This window comes from Tetranychus urticae, chromosome 3 (genome assembly GCF_039701765.1).
Source record: "Tetranychus urticae isolate SD_2017Ah chromosome 3, NJAU_TeUrti_SD_1.0, whole genome shotgun sequence".
NCBI classification, from domain to species: domain Eukaryota; kingdom Metazoa; phylum Arthropoda; class Arachnida; order Trombidiformes; family Tetranychidae; genus Tetranychus; species Tetranychus urticae.
Genome location: NC_142960.1, coordinates 11,432,508 through 11,450,196, shown reverse-complemented (window position 1 = coordinate 11,450,196; position 17,689 = coordinate 11,432,508). Strand labels below are relative to the sequence as shown.

The following is a 17,689-nucleotide window of genomic DNA, read 5'->3' as shown; positions in this document are numbered from 1 at the left end:
AGTTGTTTTGACAGAAAGAGTAAAGGAATGCAGTTGGTAATGTTATGATGGTCCCTTCAGGTAAATGAATGATTTGAGACCAGCTTTGAGAGGGAGGCTGGAACAAAGAGAAACAAACTGAAATTTTATTGAGTGAGTTTCTTTAGATCAGGTTGGTTGTAAAACTTGGCTTCTGCATTTAAACTCTTTTTTCTCATATTCATTTTCATATATTGTTGTTCAATTTGGATATCTTTTTGTTACTAATTAATGTCTGATTTACCTGGTGGTGTTATTACAACTCACTGTGTTTCAACGGTTGTTCGCCCTGGAAGCAAACAGAACCATGACCCTCTTCAGTTCGTTAAAATCCAATCGACTGAATTAAGCCAAAAAGTAAGTTGTTCAACTATGAGTTCGCCATGAGTTTCTTTTTTTTCTTGTTTGCTCATTGATTTGCATTTTTAGTTTATTTTTATTTCTTCTTTGGTGTTGACAGTTGTTAAAAATAATTTTATTTTGTTTCCCCTACAGGCTGTTGAACAGATTCGCTTAGCTGAAGCTGTTAAGATTACTAAGGAAAAGATTAAAGAGGTTGAAGAAGAATGGCAAAATAATCTTCTCAACTGGAAATCCAAGAGAAGACAATCTCGGTTGACTGGAGGGGAAGAATCGGATTCTGGTGATAATCAACAGCGAAAAATCAAAACATTTTCCGAAATACTCAATGAGAAAGCTAAATCTGGTCAGCGGATAGGTTACAATTTGCATAAATATATCGGAATGCAGGATGAAGAAGAAGAAGAGAATCTAGTTATAACCAACAATAACAACAATAACAACGATAAACGAGGTACAGGTGTGACAATAGAAGTGCATTGTGACAACCATTTGCATTATTTGAATACGCATTGTCAGCTTACTAAACTTGTTTTTTTTTCTTATTTACTTTAGGGTCTTCGAGATTTTCCAATGGTAAGAATGGTTCAGGTGATTACCTAGAAGATGATGACTCTAATCAGTTTAAAAACTATGAACAACAACAAGCTGAATTGCAGAAAAAAAGACAAGAGTTGAATAATAAACTTCAAGAATTGGAACAATTGGAGAAGAAACAAAATGAACTAGAAAGACAAGAGAGAATAAACTCTCCATCATCTGAAATATCATCACCATCACCTCAACTTTCAAGCAACACTTCGGAAACAGCACGTAATGACTCTCCTACCGTGATTGTGTCAATTGAAAATAAAGAAAGGCAAAGTAATCTTTCGACAGCTAATGTGGCTAAAAACTGTGAAATAAAGCAAAAACAAAATGACGGTTATAGTGATAAAAAAGTGTTCAACTTTAACTCATCATCTGAATTAACAAAACGAGAGGAATATAACTGTGAGCCAGTTAGTTCAGCTCATGAAAATCGTCAAAAAAGTGTTTGGAATTATCTTTTACAGCAACAAGATGACCCAAGAGTTGTCCACCATTCTCATATTGATCCCAACTCAGACATGAACCAACCTAATCTCAGACCAAATAGTCAATATATCAATGCTGATTCAGAGAGTGATGACGATCATCTCAATGATAGTATGGATGCCGATGAAGCTGCTGAAAAGGAACAAATGCTTTCTTTCCGAGCCAAATTATCCACCTTTGAAAGTTTATCTAAAAGTGACGCATCAGCTCAACAGCAACCCTCCAAACAAGTTAAAAAATCTGAGAAAGTAAAGAGAACTGCTGATCAGATTACATCTCGATTATTTCCAACAACAACATCAGCCAATAGTTGTTCACCATCATCCTCACAAACCTCTTCATGTACCACACTTTCCGCTGCTGCTACACCAACAGTTTCAATTCAAAATTTGAAAGACTTGGAAAACAATTCTGTAATTAAAAATAGACCTCCTACCGTTGAAGATCTCGCTCATAAAGAGGAAATGAAAGTGTTACAACAAAGATTACAAAATCAAAATATTGGCGAACAGCAAAAGCATTTTCATTCAACCCAACAACCAACTTTACCAGTAAACTCAATTAACCAAAATTCACATCAAAAGCTTCATCCTATCCAACAACAAGCCAATCTGTAAGTAAAACATCATTAGTACCAAGAGTTCATAAGAATCAATAAACAAAGTTCATGTTGACTTGTTGATAAAAAAAGCAAATTTACAAATTATTAGCAAGTACCATTACAATATTTAGCTTTTATCATTTTCTCCCTGTCAACTGATTTCATTACCGCAAAATGGTGAAAATGAATACTTTCACTTCTATTCATTGAAAGAAAGGAAGAAAAAAAATAGAAACGATAAAAGAAAATAACCTTAAATGTTATTCATTTCGCTCCATCCATCGTCATGATGATCATGGTAGCAGACATTTAATGTTTTGAAAGTTAGAACCATTAAATTCACTGTTATAAAATGCAGTTTCCGCTCTATTACACTATTCCTTAATTTATCTTTCATCTTATAGACACAATTGTTTATTTTGACAATTTTGCCAAACCATTTCTTTCCTTTTTTTCATCCTTATCGTCATCATCATCATCATCTAGGGATCAAACACAAATGATATCACCTTTAGTTACCATGTCAACTAAATAAGAGACAAATGCTCAACAAAGAATCAATGACATGGAACAAAGTAGCTCATTGAACGCTTGAAAATTGTAATTTACCATCGCTTTACTCATATCCACATCTTTCCCTCTCTTCCATCTCTATGGTCGACCAATGACCGGATTATTGATGTACCTTTACCTTATGTTGTATAAGGTTTTCCTGGTTGTGACTCTCATTAATCCCTCCACCCTTACAACTCACTATTCATAATAAATATACATATATTTTTATATGAATTTGTGTGATTAACCATCAACCGAATCAGCAAAAAGTATTGCTAAGCAATTGAAAGGAGAAACTCGGAGAGAAGTTACTTGATTTCCTTTTAAAACAACATTTTTTCATCTTACAAGCAAAACCTTATAAGGTGTATCTATTTACTCCCCTCTCCAGTTTCCTCTTTTTACATATCTTCCCTCTCTCCCTCCTCCTCCTCCTTTCCCTATCATCTCTGTGGGTATCCCTGAAACAAGCTTGAAACACGATTTTTTCCCTTCCATAGTTAAGAGCTAAAATTATTTCTTCCTTAGACTTTTACTTTTTCCTCTGTTAACCTTTTACTTGGAAGTGAGTTAAGAAAAACATTCTTCAAAATGTAATCAATGCTAATAATCGCCCAATTTTCAACCTTTTTCATCATTTCTCGTGAAAATTGCCTTTAGCTATTCACATTTTACTTAATCTCTAATTTGTGCTGACACTTTTTACCTGATGTGGTTATCATATCTTTTTTTCATGGGTCCATCCCTCACTCCTCCACTTGAACCTTGTCCAAAAAATCTTTGTATTGTTTAATGTTTGAAAGCTCATCTTACATAATTTATGATAATTCATTGTATCGAGTAAATCTGCGAGAAATGAGAAGCTCTTAAACTCTGAACAAAAAACAATGTGAAAGTTGTTCATTAATCATTTATCTACTTCTCTACTGTTGAAAAACAAATCAAGTTTACTAGGTAAATGATTAAAACAAACACTGAAACACTTTCACAATACAAATGTGTGCCTTTTTCATACCCTATCGTGATTTCAAAATGATGCTAATGTAAACCGGAAAGTCAATTTTGCTCAAGGCAATTGTTTTATTCATTAATTTTACCTTTTCTATGCAACAGTCAACTTGAATATCTTTATTTGATTGATTAAGTGATAGTTAAACCACTGCATCGAGAAGTTATGAGATATAAACTACGAGGGCGAAGCCCGAGTGTTTTATCTCATAGCTTCGAGATATTGTGGTTTAACTGATTTAAACCACTATGTAATCTAATCTCAACACTTTTTTTTAATTTTCAAGACACATTTTTGTCTTGATTTTCCATTGCTTTCAATGGGTTTTCCTATTTTCATTTTAGGTTTCTTATCATTTTCATTTTTCATTTTGACTTTTTTTATCAGGTCTAATCACTCTCTTTATCTCTGTCTTAGACCAAACTGTGCATATTTAGTTAACAGTGTTAGTTAACCATCAAGTTAACCAATTTCAAAATAGCGTCAGATTATACAATATAACCATTTGATTAAATACTGGTTACCCTAAACGTAGTGGTTTAACTTATCTTAACATTAGTAAAAAATGGTCAAAATGAGTTTACTTTGTTACACTGAATTTCCTTCTTTGGCTTTTTCGCATTCAACATTTGAACATTTTTATGGTGATGGTTAATCAAGAATACAGTTTATTGTTTCAAATTCTGTATTACAATATTGTTCTAAATTCATTGTGCATAGTTAATGTAATCATTTACTTCCTATTCTTCGTCTTCTCAGTCTTGAAATTCCTTCCAAGACTCAAGTTTAACCAGTAAAAATGGTAAAATTAATTCAAAACAACACAAAAGATGAACAAACAATTTGGTTGCTTTATTTTTAAGGCAATTGACCGTTTCATGTTGACAGACAAAAGGTTGACTCTAAATGACCTGTCATTGTTTTTTCCCGTTAAAATGCAACCAAATTATCTTGAAAACATTATGAGCATTTTGTTCAATAGGAATGCAAATGTCGATGACTTTTAAAGATTTCAAATTCTTCCTTATTCTTGATTTTCACTTGAACAATTTGTCTTTAATTTTGTCATTTTTGTCATTTTAAATTTTCTCTTTAACCAAACTTTCTCAACCTTAGCCCTCTTACCTTGAATCACAATCAAGTTTCTCAATTAACTAGGTGTGTTTGTGGGTTAAATCCCACAACTGGAGATGATGGTTAACCAGATATGTTTCATTCTCAGATTAATTGAGATTCCTATTTCAAGTTGTCATTTTTATCATCTAAAACAATGGCTCTTGAGTTAAAATGTATTATTATCCAATTGTAATTTAGACAACTTTCAATTATCTTGAACTGAATTATTCGGTGTCACATGTTGCTTGTCAATGATACATTTACCTTTTCCAAGTCTGTCTACTTTAAATTAACTTGTTGCCATTAATTGAATGAGATGAGAAAATTAAATCAAAACATTGTTTTCCATCATTATCATCATCATCGCCATCAATTGGTGTTTATTTGAGTTACACGGGTAATCATCACGAAGTTGAAATCATGTTAACCACGACCTTTCTCTCGCTTTATAAGCTCATCTTTCAATTTGATCATCGTGATTTACTTGCATTTCAACCTAAATACCTGGTTAAGGATGAGAATGTCTTTTAATCTAAATCACCCACCAAAAACACTGTCAGAATAACATTCAAATTTAAGGTTGGATGTTCCACGATCTTTAACTTCTCACAGAATTTTCATCTTACTTTCATTACTTCTCAATTATTCAATTTAATTTTAATTCCCAGTCAACAATCAAGTCTCAAGTAGCGATTTAATTAAATCTTGATACAATCCACAGTTTAATCTAACCTTCATTCAATGTTTCTCAGGATTGTTTAAAACATCAGATGACATCAGATGTCTATTAAGTAAAGGAAAAAATAACGTTTTTAATGTAAATTTTGGTAATTTTGATAAATTGTTTAACTTGACAAATTATGTTCACAATTTAACCCCAATCACCATTGAAATAAACGCTCTGTCTTGGTGAAAAATTGACTTCCGTGTCTAAGAAAATGAAATTTGGGAAAATAGAAACCACCTGAAAACTCTCATTTTGTCACTCTCATTGTCATCTTGTGTGTCTAGTCATCATTATCATTCTTATCATCTTCATCTTTTAAATTGAGTTGTAAAAGTAAAATGATGAAAAACTTTCAACCTTGTTCTCTAATTAACTATTTTTCTTTCCCAACTGGTTAACCATTTTCCCTGAAACTGTTTCAGATTCATTTACACTTATTGTTTTGTCATGAAAATTCAAATTGTTTCCCAAATCATCAACTGGTTAACTGTTGATTAACTAACACTTTATTGTATATAAATAAAAGCCATTAACTTTTCAATCTATCCTTCCTTTGCTCCATCATACATTTCAATTACTATCACAATACTTGGATATCATCAAATGAATAGATGTATTCAATAGCAGCAAAAGTTGTTTATCCTTGTCAGCTGTTTCATTGATTCAATTGTGTTACTCTTTATATTGTTTATCGGCATTTCATTTCATCATTAACTAATTTTTTATTTTTCCATTTCAGAGATAAATCATGGAACCAGAATTCACCTTCTCATTTACCACTAAACCAAATGTCCAAAGTCTGCAATCCTCAAGTTAATAATAGCAATAATAGTCTTGTTCACCCTCATCAACAACACCATTACCATAGTAGGACCAGTAGTGAGGAGACTCGTGAGTCTAGTAGCACTTGGGAAACATCAAATTTTGTCTGTGACAAGGAAGTGGAAAAAATTTCTGAACGAATGAACAGAGGAAATGTGATTCCAGCTGAATTTGGTGGAAATGGTCATGAAACCATTACTTCAACCTCGGTACATTATAACAACTCTGGTCCACCTGGTTTACCGGCAACCTCAATGAATCAACACTATCACAGTTCATCTCACCTTTCCCATCCTCATCTACTTCAACAACAACGGTCACAGTATGCCTATGATCAGGTTAAAATGAATCGACATTCAGTGCCAAATCTAAACGGTCCTGGAAGAGGATATGATCAGCAACAATATTACTTAATGAATGAAATTATTGGTGATAATCAACAAATGTTAGCCAACAACAACGGAAATGTTAATAATACCCATAATCCAGTTGCAAACAACAACTCCAACATGAACAATAATAATAATTTTACCATTAATAACAATATCATCAATAGTAATGGTAATAATAGTAATTTAAACAACGGTAATAATGTCAACACGACAGAAGATAATTACTATTCCAATCAAGAACAAATTGACCTAATTAAAAAACAAATGATGCTTCAAAAGCAGAATAGCTATTTGAATGAATCAACAGCATCTTACATGCAACATGCCAGTAAATCTCAATCTAATCTCAATGGAGCTCAGGTAAATATCTATTCATTAACTTGCAGCTATTAATTAGAAATAATTTCCAATTAGTATCAAAAGCACGCAAGTTATTAAAAAGATGCTCAATTTAAACGTTTCCTTCAAAGCAATTGTTCAACAAATTTTCAACCAAACTCTGTACAATTGATTCAACTGCTCAGCATCAAATTTATATTCAAATAGTTTATTGAAAACAATTTTTATGAAAAAAGCACAATTTCAATTGCTATTTATTGATAATTCATATTTTAGGTCACAATTTTTTTACATTTTTAAATCAAAGGACCGAAGTTACTGTAGGTGGATTTATGATTTTGATAGCTATAGCAAATTTATTAATAGCCGTTGAAGTAATTAATTTATTTATTTGATTTGCTTTCTTTTATATGTAAACCAACGGGTTTTCAGTTCAACTGGAAACTTTATATTTCATTTTTCAAGATGATTCCGTTATTTGATGGTAAATGACGAGAAAAAATTGAGATTATTTAAGAAGTAAAAGTAGGTGGTTTGAATGATTTTATTATTGATTGGCATTGACAGTTGAATCTTTGTTACAATCTTGTTGATTGAGCGGAGAAATGCGTTTAAATCTGATGTACCAAATTAAATTGATTGGTCTGACTTTTTTTAATGATCCTCTTAAGATTCAAATTTTTCTCATCCGCTTTTTTTTCTTTCTTTCTTTAGATAAGCAACTTGTCTGGTCAACAGCAACAACCGAGTGAATTAACAACATCGCCAACTTACCTTCCAATTCACCAGCAAAGGGCAGTTAATCAAAGTTTACTTCGATACCATCAACATCAATACCAAGCATCTATTAATCCTCCAATGCAGCCCATGAGCCACTCAGTACACTCTGGACTTCCTCAACAATCTCAGAAGCAAGCAAATCTTCAACAACAAAGTGACCAACAACAATTGTACAGCAATTATAGTGCAGCTCATCATATGGGTAAAAGTCAATCAACACCTAATATGAGTTGTCAACTTACCAATCAATTGCAACCTCAAGCTCAACAATGTTCACCTTATAATATCAATCACTGGGTGATTCAAGAAGCTGAACTTCGAAGATTACATTATACTCAGCAACAGGGGCCTGCATTGATGGCTCGTTCAACAGCAATTAACAAGTTTCCTCAGCCAAGTCAAGTTAATCCAAATGCTGGTAACACTTATGAGAATCATGTTTATGAAAACAGTCCTTTTCGAGGTTCAAATGCCTCAGGGTTGAATAGAATTCCAAATCATCCAGGTTCGTAGTTTCTTTTCACTGATAAACTCTTATTTTCTGGTCATTCATTTCAAGATGTTCATCTTCAATGTCTTTCACTACAATCGTCTCATCTTTTTTCATCTCAAGTAAGGTGTGTCAAGGTTAATTGATACCAAAAAGGAATAATTTTTAATGAAACTTTTTCTTCCATCAGTTTATGATGTGAAAATGTTTATCTCTGCTAATTGTGCATTCAGAATCAATGAGCAACACGAAGCTCACATTCAATGTAATTTCAATTCACATGAGACCAAATTGATCAATGAATTTATTGTTAGTGGCAATCAACATGGAAATAAAAAAATCTGTTTCCATGTTTGTACTTTTCATCAATCAATTGAAATATTCAATGAATTCAGTAAACAATTAGTCAGTTTAGTTATTGAATTAAATTTTCAGGTAAACTCAATGTAGCTCGTTTAATGATAAACAGAAGTCACAATAATTATGACCTTTATCCAGCTACCAATTATCATGTAAAAATATTTTCAAACACAATCATTAAGATGAACTTTGTGAAAATTCCAACTTTGATTGATTAGATGCAGAAAAAGAAAGAAGTTGTTCATTATTTATGATAATTGAAAGGTTGATGTATCTCAACTTAGTAAAACTAATAATTTTATTTCTTCTTCCCAATTATATTCAACTCCTAATTGGAAACCAAAATGTGGAAATTAATTAGCAGCTGATTCAATGTTGAAGAAAAGTAACGGACTTCAAGTGACTCAAACACCTATTCAAACGGTTCAACAAGGACAACCCCAACCTCAACCAACCCAACAGAGTCAACAACAATCACCATCACATGGACCTTTACAATTGGCTCAGCCCTTGCAATCTCAACAATTACATCAACAACAGCAACAACAAAAGCAAATGCTTTCAGTTAGTGGTAAAAAAAAGTGTTCAAACTGCGGCGATGAGTTAGGTGAGTTGAAATTTTCCTTTCATTTCAACTGAACAGCAAAAAAAAGACTAAACGGTTTACTGATGAATCTGTCTCTTCATTTTTTTCTCACCTTTTCCTTATTCTTATACAAGGTCGTGGATGTGCTGCAATGGTTATTGAAACATTAGCCCTTTATTACCACATAAATTGTTTCCGCTGTTCAGTGTGTCACATTCAATTAGGTATGTACATGAGTTTTCCGTTTCTTTACCTTTCTTCTATTGGAACTTGATTTTCATGGAGAATAATAGAAATGCTGATAAATGCTAGAGTTGATGATGAAGAGGCACAAAAATGTTCATAGTTAAGGGTGTTTATTGACTATTTCAATGGTTATTACTTCCTACCTTTTCTCTCTCTCTCTCTCTTTTCCTTACCTATGCCATCTGACAATTTAAACACAATTAAACAGCAGTCAAACATCGTGATTGAATGAGTGGAAAAATTAGATGAAACAATTTGTTTGAAAAATGTACGAGTTGAATGGCCGAGTGAATTGTCTTTTAAATCAAATTGAGATGAAAGGAGTAAAAATCTGCTTTACTCATTGCTTTCCTTTTTGTTTACCTGTAAATCTGTTGATAATATTTTTTTTCTTGCTCAACAATTTACTTGAAAGCCAACAAAATGTTAATTTTGATTGTTAATTGTGTTGATATATTTAAATGTTTAACTCATCATTCATTCATTTGTTATTATCTTTACCTATCCTTGATGGGTTAACATTTTTAAACGTTTATTTATCTAAATTTGAAACATTTGACACAAGTTTATCTCAACAACAACTCATTATTGGTCAACAATAACAATGATTCAGAATAAAAAAGGTTTAATTTGACAGTTTCATCCTGTTATCCTTAACGTGTCGACCTATTCTTGCTGCACAATGATTTTAGTTAATTATGACAATGATTAAGATGAGGATGAAAATGATGATTACACTGATAATAATGTTGAATTATGCAGTTTAAAACAGTTATATTTAGCAGTTGTTTTGATAACGTTGGTGTTACTTTCCTTGATTAATAAGGATGGTCAAGTTTTCCTTCTTTTCACTGACCAAGTTACCTGTTGAAATGTAAGATAAGGTTAAAAATGAGAGAAAGACATCATAATTAGAAGCATTGGGTGGAATTCAGTTCAGATTTGTGGAACGATAATTCATCAGATTCATTCCACTATCATATGGGTTATTTATCCTCTTCATCAGGTGAAGAACAAAAAAAGTTTACCAAAAAAAGGGAAATCTCTTAACCCTTTTTTTTCATCTTTTGTTGAGGCTACCTGATGACCTCCTCAAGCAACTTTATCAACTCATGATTACCATCACTGAAATTGCCAAGATAATTTCATGCTAACAACCGATTCAGTTGATCCTTACACTTGCCCTTGCCTTTTGTTTTCATGTAATACTTGATTTACATGTTCAATTGATGGTTTAACTTTCAATGGTTAAACTCTGACAATATCATTAAACTGTAATTAGACAGCAATTGAACCTCTGATTTGCTACCTGAGGCACATCTCATTATACCTGGCAGTTACATCCAAGTGACCCAATTAAAGAGTGACCGGTAAAATTTAATGTTGAAAGTAAATTATTTTCAAGAAAAGGCCAAGAGTAGTTGAATCAAATTGAATGAAGATGATGAAAACGAGAAACTATTTTCTCATCATTTTAATTCATTTTTTTCTTCTCTCTTCTCTGCTTTGAAGCCGGTTTAATTCATCATCTACTCTTTCAAGCAAACATTATCAATTTAAAATCATATCGTACTCTGATCCATCTTAACCTACTAAAGGCCTTCTCAAATTTTTGGAGATATTTATTTCCAGTTTCCAGTCAATTGCAATCATTATTTTACCTTTAATCTTTACCTTTTTGCTCCCACCTTTATCTCATCATGAAAGTTTCCTCTTTTTTCTGATCTTATTGTTTGTGATGTTTCTTTTACTATTACTTTGATTATTGATATCCGATGGATGAGTTGTTGTATAAAAAAGCGGAAGCTTCTTTAGGTACCTCAAAAATATGGCAAACGGTAGCATCACAGTAGTTTCAAGAAAATAATCAAAACCTGGATTATGATTATTAAACTTTTATCATTATTATTGCCATCATCAATCATGAAATCTGAAGTAAGCGAAGATAACCTTGAAATTGGCTTCCCATGGTAAAACTTGTTCATCTGACAGGTTAGAGTTGAATTCAAGTTACATCTTTGATCATCAATCTTTTTCATTTCTACCAACTCTCAACTAGTTTATGCAAGTTATCATTTTAAAATTTGTCCAATTTAAATAACTTTCTGACATTGTTTTAAGACTTGTAGGTTTATTCAATATTTCACTACTTTTTTTCAGCTCATTGTTGAATCTTTCAACATTTATCAACTGATTTACACAGCTTGGTGAAAAATTGGTGTAAAGGGCGATTCAAGGTTCAGTAGCTAAAGTTTATTTTATTGTTTTTGTTGCTCTCTTTGCTTACCCTTTATGCTCAATAAAACATCATATATTCACTGTATGTCAATACCGTTATAAGTTATTGGTCTGAAAGGCCTCAATATCAACAAACCTTGACCATCACCCGAATTCAATAGCAAAAGCTTGCAACATTTTTCTCGCCATTTTTTCGCTTCTATTTTTCTTTCTTAAATCATCTTAATTTAATCATCTTTTCTGTTCAATTTTCCAATTTTGACCTGACTTCATTGAAAATACTTGAAATTACTGAAATAACAGATTATCCTCATGATGAGACATCAACAATAGTGATTTCAGTAATTTCTGGTTTACCAAAATAAGTTCAATAATAACATCAACTGCAGCAAACATTATTCACTTTTTCAATTCACTCGAAACTTTTTCCATCTTGAGATTGATTATTTTGTTGGTGCAAATTGCTTATAAATGCGCCATGATTACAATTAAACTTGAAAAAATATTAAATATGTATCAGTGCTGTTCATCATACTTTGAGGTTCATAATAGCTGACATTGTAACTAGATAATCAAATATTTTTGTATTATCCTTTTCTTCAAATTCATTTGAATTGTCATTGAACTGCACATTGTTTAATTGGTTTTATTTTTGTCTTAAAGTCACTCATACATTGAAAATAATTAATGCATTTGATTGCTATTAACCTTGCCAGGAAAAGATTGTTAGCTTGATATTTGGAAAAGATATGCAAAAATACTCTAACGTTTTTAGCATTTCTTTTCAGTCTTTTACAGAATTTTATTGTTGGCAATTTTTTGGCTTCTCCATATTGAACTGTTTGTTGTTGAGCAAAAAAATAGGCTGAAAAAAGCTTATGCAAGTTGATTGTATCCTAAAGCATGATCATGATGAGAAAGGCAATTCTAGACAAATTGCAGGAAGAGGAACGAAAGATGAACAAAAAAAACAAAGCAAAATTCACCAACTGCTATTTGATGGTTTCAGTTTTTTTTGCTTGTCAAGCTTTTCACGGTCAGCCTAGAAATGATTTAACTTTACTGCTCTCATTGTTGATTGTGACGCTGATTGTGATGGTTCACCTAAACTTTTGAAAAATGCAGTTAACACAAAATTTATCCTGAATCTTTACTTTTCCTTTCAACTTTCAATCTAAACTTATTAGTTGCCAAAATAAGCTGAAACCCAGAGATGGATAAAGAAGGAAGAGAGCGTGAAATAAAGATTATCATGAAAGAAGATAAAAATGCCAGGATAAGTTGCTCGTCTGCTAATGAACTTTTACTGTTTTCTTTTATTTCAAACTCAATTCTCTTTTTCTCATTAGTCCTTCAAGATGAAGTTCATGAAAAATGGTTATCTTAAAAAATATCATTCTATGGTTAAATTTAGTTTTCAATGGCTAATAATTCACTTTCACCAACTCTTTAACCAACCTTACATCCTTTGCGTCAATGAACATCTTTTTATCAATCTTTTTTTACAATTCAAACATAATTATAACCTTCAACCATTCACAGTAATAGTAAACTCATTTACATTTGTATTATTGGCGATTAATGATGAATATCTTGAGCACAGTTATGAAAAGGGTCGCTACCATGAGAGATTGAATCTCATTTTTAACCAAATTATCTGATCATTTCAATGTTATCAATGAGCTGATAATGGCCAGTGCTCATTGTTAAACTTGCAAACAGTCGTAAATGATTCAGTTTATTCATTTATTCAAAAATGAAATTGACAAATTTCAGGGTTACCGGAAGCAATATACACATTAAAAGATGATTAACACTACATGAAAGGTAATATTTTATTAAGGGTTTGATAATAAATGGCAATAATGGCAATGCTAATGGTAATAATAGGGTTGATGAATCAAGTTTAGTGGTTGAATTAATTTCTTGTTGATAAAGTGAGCACAAAATCAACTTGAATGTTACCTTTTAATGTTGCTTTGTCGTTGATTGTTGATAATTTACTAATCGTTGGTATCTGGATCAAGGTTGAATTTGAAATTAAATTCAATTTGTTCCTTTTTCTCCTCTTTTCATTTTCACTATTTTTCACATCAGGATTATCATCATCAACCTCATCATTAACTATCTCTCTGGAATCACCATTTTTCTCACCATTAAAATATCAAAATTTGTTTCTCACGCCAATTTAAATGCTTTTTTTAATTAACTCCAAGTCAAACATGATCCTTCAGTTATTGAAACGTGCTAATTCACGTACTTTTCATCTTCTCGATTGACCAACGACCAGCTGAATCAAATTTTCAGACAAATAAAGCGTCCTTTATCCTTTGCTTTTTGTTTTACTCCATCAGTCAATATCAAAAGGAAAACACAAAGCAACGATCATTAAAAATTGAAAAAAAATCGGACGCTTTTTTGCTAAATTTGTTGACCTGGTTCTGTCAGTGAAGGTCAGTTGTAAACCAGTAACTACTGAGGCCCTTTGAAACTCATTAAAAGCTTTACTTGGTTATGATTTCATCCTTTTCTTACTCAATGCCTAAGCTAACGATTTTTTTGCTTCTCAATTCATTCATTCCCTTTTTTTGATGACTACTTTGCATAAATGCATAAAACTCATTGTCTCGTTTTTTTGACGATTGCTTACTTACTTACTCATTTCAAGAATCATTATCATTCTGGATCGTCTGAACGAGAATCTTTTTTTTTTGCTCAGAATATTTTCTTTTTCATGATTTACTCATTTGGAATTTTACTCTTGACTGATTATATCTGTTCCAATTCTGTCAATGTATCCAATACGATTTACATTAGTTTTAATGCTCACTGAAAACTTGAATTTCACTATTTTTGAAGTACACAATATTGAGATCTCAATTGATTTATTCAATCGTAAATTCAAGATGAATAAATTGTACTTGGTTAAATTTTCACCAAAAAATCTTTTTCTTACAATGACACTGAACAATTGACACCTTTGCTACACGAGAAACTGATCTTGATTTCAAATTCACCCGACAATAATCAAATTTCAAACATTTGTCTGATAAAATATCAATGAAATATCAATGAAATATCAATGAGAAATTAATATTTCAATTTTATATTTTCACGTTTCCATACGTTCAATAATCACAAAACATCTTGAAACAATTTAATTTAATTCAATTTAAATTTACATACGGTAAATATCAATTGCTGAATTGACGATAAATTCAATATCCATCTTTATTAATCAACTCTTTTTTTCAATTTAAATTGAAACTTTCGTTTGCTTCTTATTGATTTTACAACTCTAGTCAAAATGCTTGGATTGTAATCTTATTGTGATGATTGCAGTGATCAGATCTTTTATTTACATCTTTCATTTTCATCTTGAAAAAATAGTAAAGAACGAAATTTTGGAAGAAAGAAAAGCTTCTCAAACAATTTACTGCTAAAGGATTGGCTATTTACTGTCTATAATTATATTTAATGTGATCTATTATAAAAACTTTTTTTTTTCTTTACCTAATACTCTTTTATTATTATGTTATACTATCATTTTGATGGTTTGATTACATCAAAATTACATCACTGAATCTTCAGTAGCAACTCACAATTATTGTTATTTTTTTTACCAATAATAATGAATGAAAATTCATGATGAGTTGAACCAACAAATGATCTCTATCAAACAAGACAATGATACAAGAAAAACACTTGAATAGATATTCATCTTTACCTTAAATCCAGGTCAAAGGTAGTATTGGATTATCTCATTTTTGAAAATTGTTCAAAATTGATATCAATCATGGTTCTTTAAATATATTGAAACCTACCATTAAATTTTTTATTTGATTAACTTTCATTATATGCTCATCATGTCATCTCGGTTTACAGTTAAATCCTATTGTCCTATCATGATGAGTTTCACCATTTTTTAGGTCATCTTAAAGTATCCTTATTGCCGTCTCAATCCTATGATTCTGATTTATCTAGAACATTGAAATGTTTCTGTGAAAAATTCAATATTTAAACAAGTCTCAACTGAATTGCCAACTTCATCAACTCTTCTTTATCCTTGTTTCCTTTAAAACTTGGTCAAGTTTAATGTTCAACTTTTTCTTCCTTTAATTTGATTGTTTAAATTACAATTAGAGTAAATTAAATATCATTTTCATACCATTAATTAGACTAACTGTTAATTATTGCTTTATTTTTACTTCTGTCCAGGTAATGGTACATGTGGAACTGATGTTCGCGTTCGTAATCATAAACTTCACTGCCACAATTGTTATTCCAATGATGAAGGTTTGTATAGATAAAAATATAACATTTAATAAATTGTTCAACTTATTTTTATTAATTATCTAATTGCGCTTTTCTTTCTCTCGTTTTTTTCCTCTTTATCATCGTTTCCATCTTTAGCTGGACTCAAGTTTAGTCGTGTCTGAATGATTAAATGAATTTGGATGCAATTTAAACTGTTTGTTTCACTTGCTTGGTTCAAGTTTTTAATTTAATGGATAATTTAACTTTTAATTGGTTAAAACAAAAAAACTCACACAGTTGCCAATGAATAGAAAGTAAAATTGTAATTGATGTTGGACAATCACAACTTCCAAGTTGACCACCAAAAACGGCTTCCAACTTAACCCAAGACTTAGACGAGTTTATTATTGAAGGCTCACAAATTAAAGGACACAATTGCAAATAATGGATAAATTATGGATTTAATTAATGTTTCCTGATCAAATACTTTTAATATATTCTCCAAATATTATCAGTATTTACCAATTTTTTGCGCATCTTCATCGACAGTTTTATAAATAATATTTTATATTTATTTGTATTCTTTGTAACCTTTGCTTGTAAAAGGACAAACTATTGATGAAACAACAAATGAAACGATTTATATTATATTATGACAATCATCTCAACAAAGATGTAAACAAAAATGAAACATGTTCAGTCAATTGATTGTTTTTTTTCATAATTCAATGTACAATCAATCGTCTACCCTTGTTTCATTTTTGGCCCCTGCAAAACTGAACTTGCCTTTTTTTACTATAAAACAAAACATTTTTCTGTAGCTATAAGAGTGATAATTAGCTAAATTATCATATAATATCACATACTATTATTATCATTATTATAATTGCTATTATCATTACTACCTTTTTTCATCGTTTAATATACATTTTTATGATTGCTTTACAACTTTTTTAGTCCAACTCTTTGTATTTATTTAATGTCTAGACTCTAGTTTGGTCGAGATCAAGTCTCGAGATCCTAATTCATTCAAATTAGGATATTAATTGTCATAATGAGTTGGATAATCAAATTTTATAATCATTTGTACACTTTGCTATTCAAATCTGAAATAGCTTTGATTAGCAAGGCTTAAAAGCAATGCTATTGTAATAACTAGCTTTAAAATATCGTAATTCAAGTTAATTATGAATATTCAACAGATTTTTTGCCTTAATCGATTGTACTTTATTAGCTTTTACAGATTGATCGATAAAACAATATTTACATTTTAAAGGCCAACGAAAAACTCATTTATATCAACTTGAAGATATTCATTTTATTACGCTTTGTATCTGTAAAGACAGCTATAATAGCATTTAATACAGTTTATTATATGGTTATCATGAAATTAAATGTAAATTTTTAATTAGAATAGATTAAATGTGTATTATTTATTCATCAACTACTTGGATTCATGTTAGTTATTTAATACAAAATATCGTGTTGATCTAATTTAATAGTCAAGAATGAGTAGCATTTAAATTACTGTTGAGTTGTTTATGAAAGTAATGTACAACAATAAATTAAGTCGATCTTTAATTGCTAATTTACATTCAATTCAAACTGAACCATTTAACTGTTTAATCGTGATAAAATTAAGTCAATGGCTGAAAACAATCGTTGAGTTTATTTCATAATCCAAATTCTGGTTTTGTTTTCGTTTCAATCATTTCC

General features: G+C 30.8%; 1 protein-coding gene across 2 annotated transcripts; it reads left to right on the top strand.

The window, feature by feature from the left end:
* The first annotated feature begins 44 nt into the window (after window positions 1–44).
* On the top strand, window positions 45–16,921 carry LOC107369435 (uncharacterized). Of its 2 annotated transcripts, none has more exons than XM_089269274.1 (9): window positions 45–375; window positions 514–832; window positions 934–2,068; window positions 6,203–7,037; window positions 7,731–8,301; window positions 9,008–9,253; window positions 9,367–9,456; window positions 15,935–16,012; window positions 16,130–16,921. In XM_089269274.1, the coding sequence occupies exons 1-9, from the start codon at window positions 250–252 to the stop codon at window positions 16,153–16,155; spliced, it is 3,426 nt and encodes a 1,141-aa protein (XP_089125400.1). In that variant the 5' UTR covers window positions 45–249; the 3' UTR covers window positions 16,156–16,921. The 2 variants fall into 2 exon arrangements, with proteins under 2 accessions (XP_089125400.1, XP_089125401.1); XM_089269275.1 differs by having other exon boundaries at window positions 52–375; window positions 9,011–9,253.
* The last annotated feature ends 768 nt before the right edge of the window (window positions 16,922–17,689 follow it).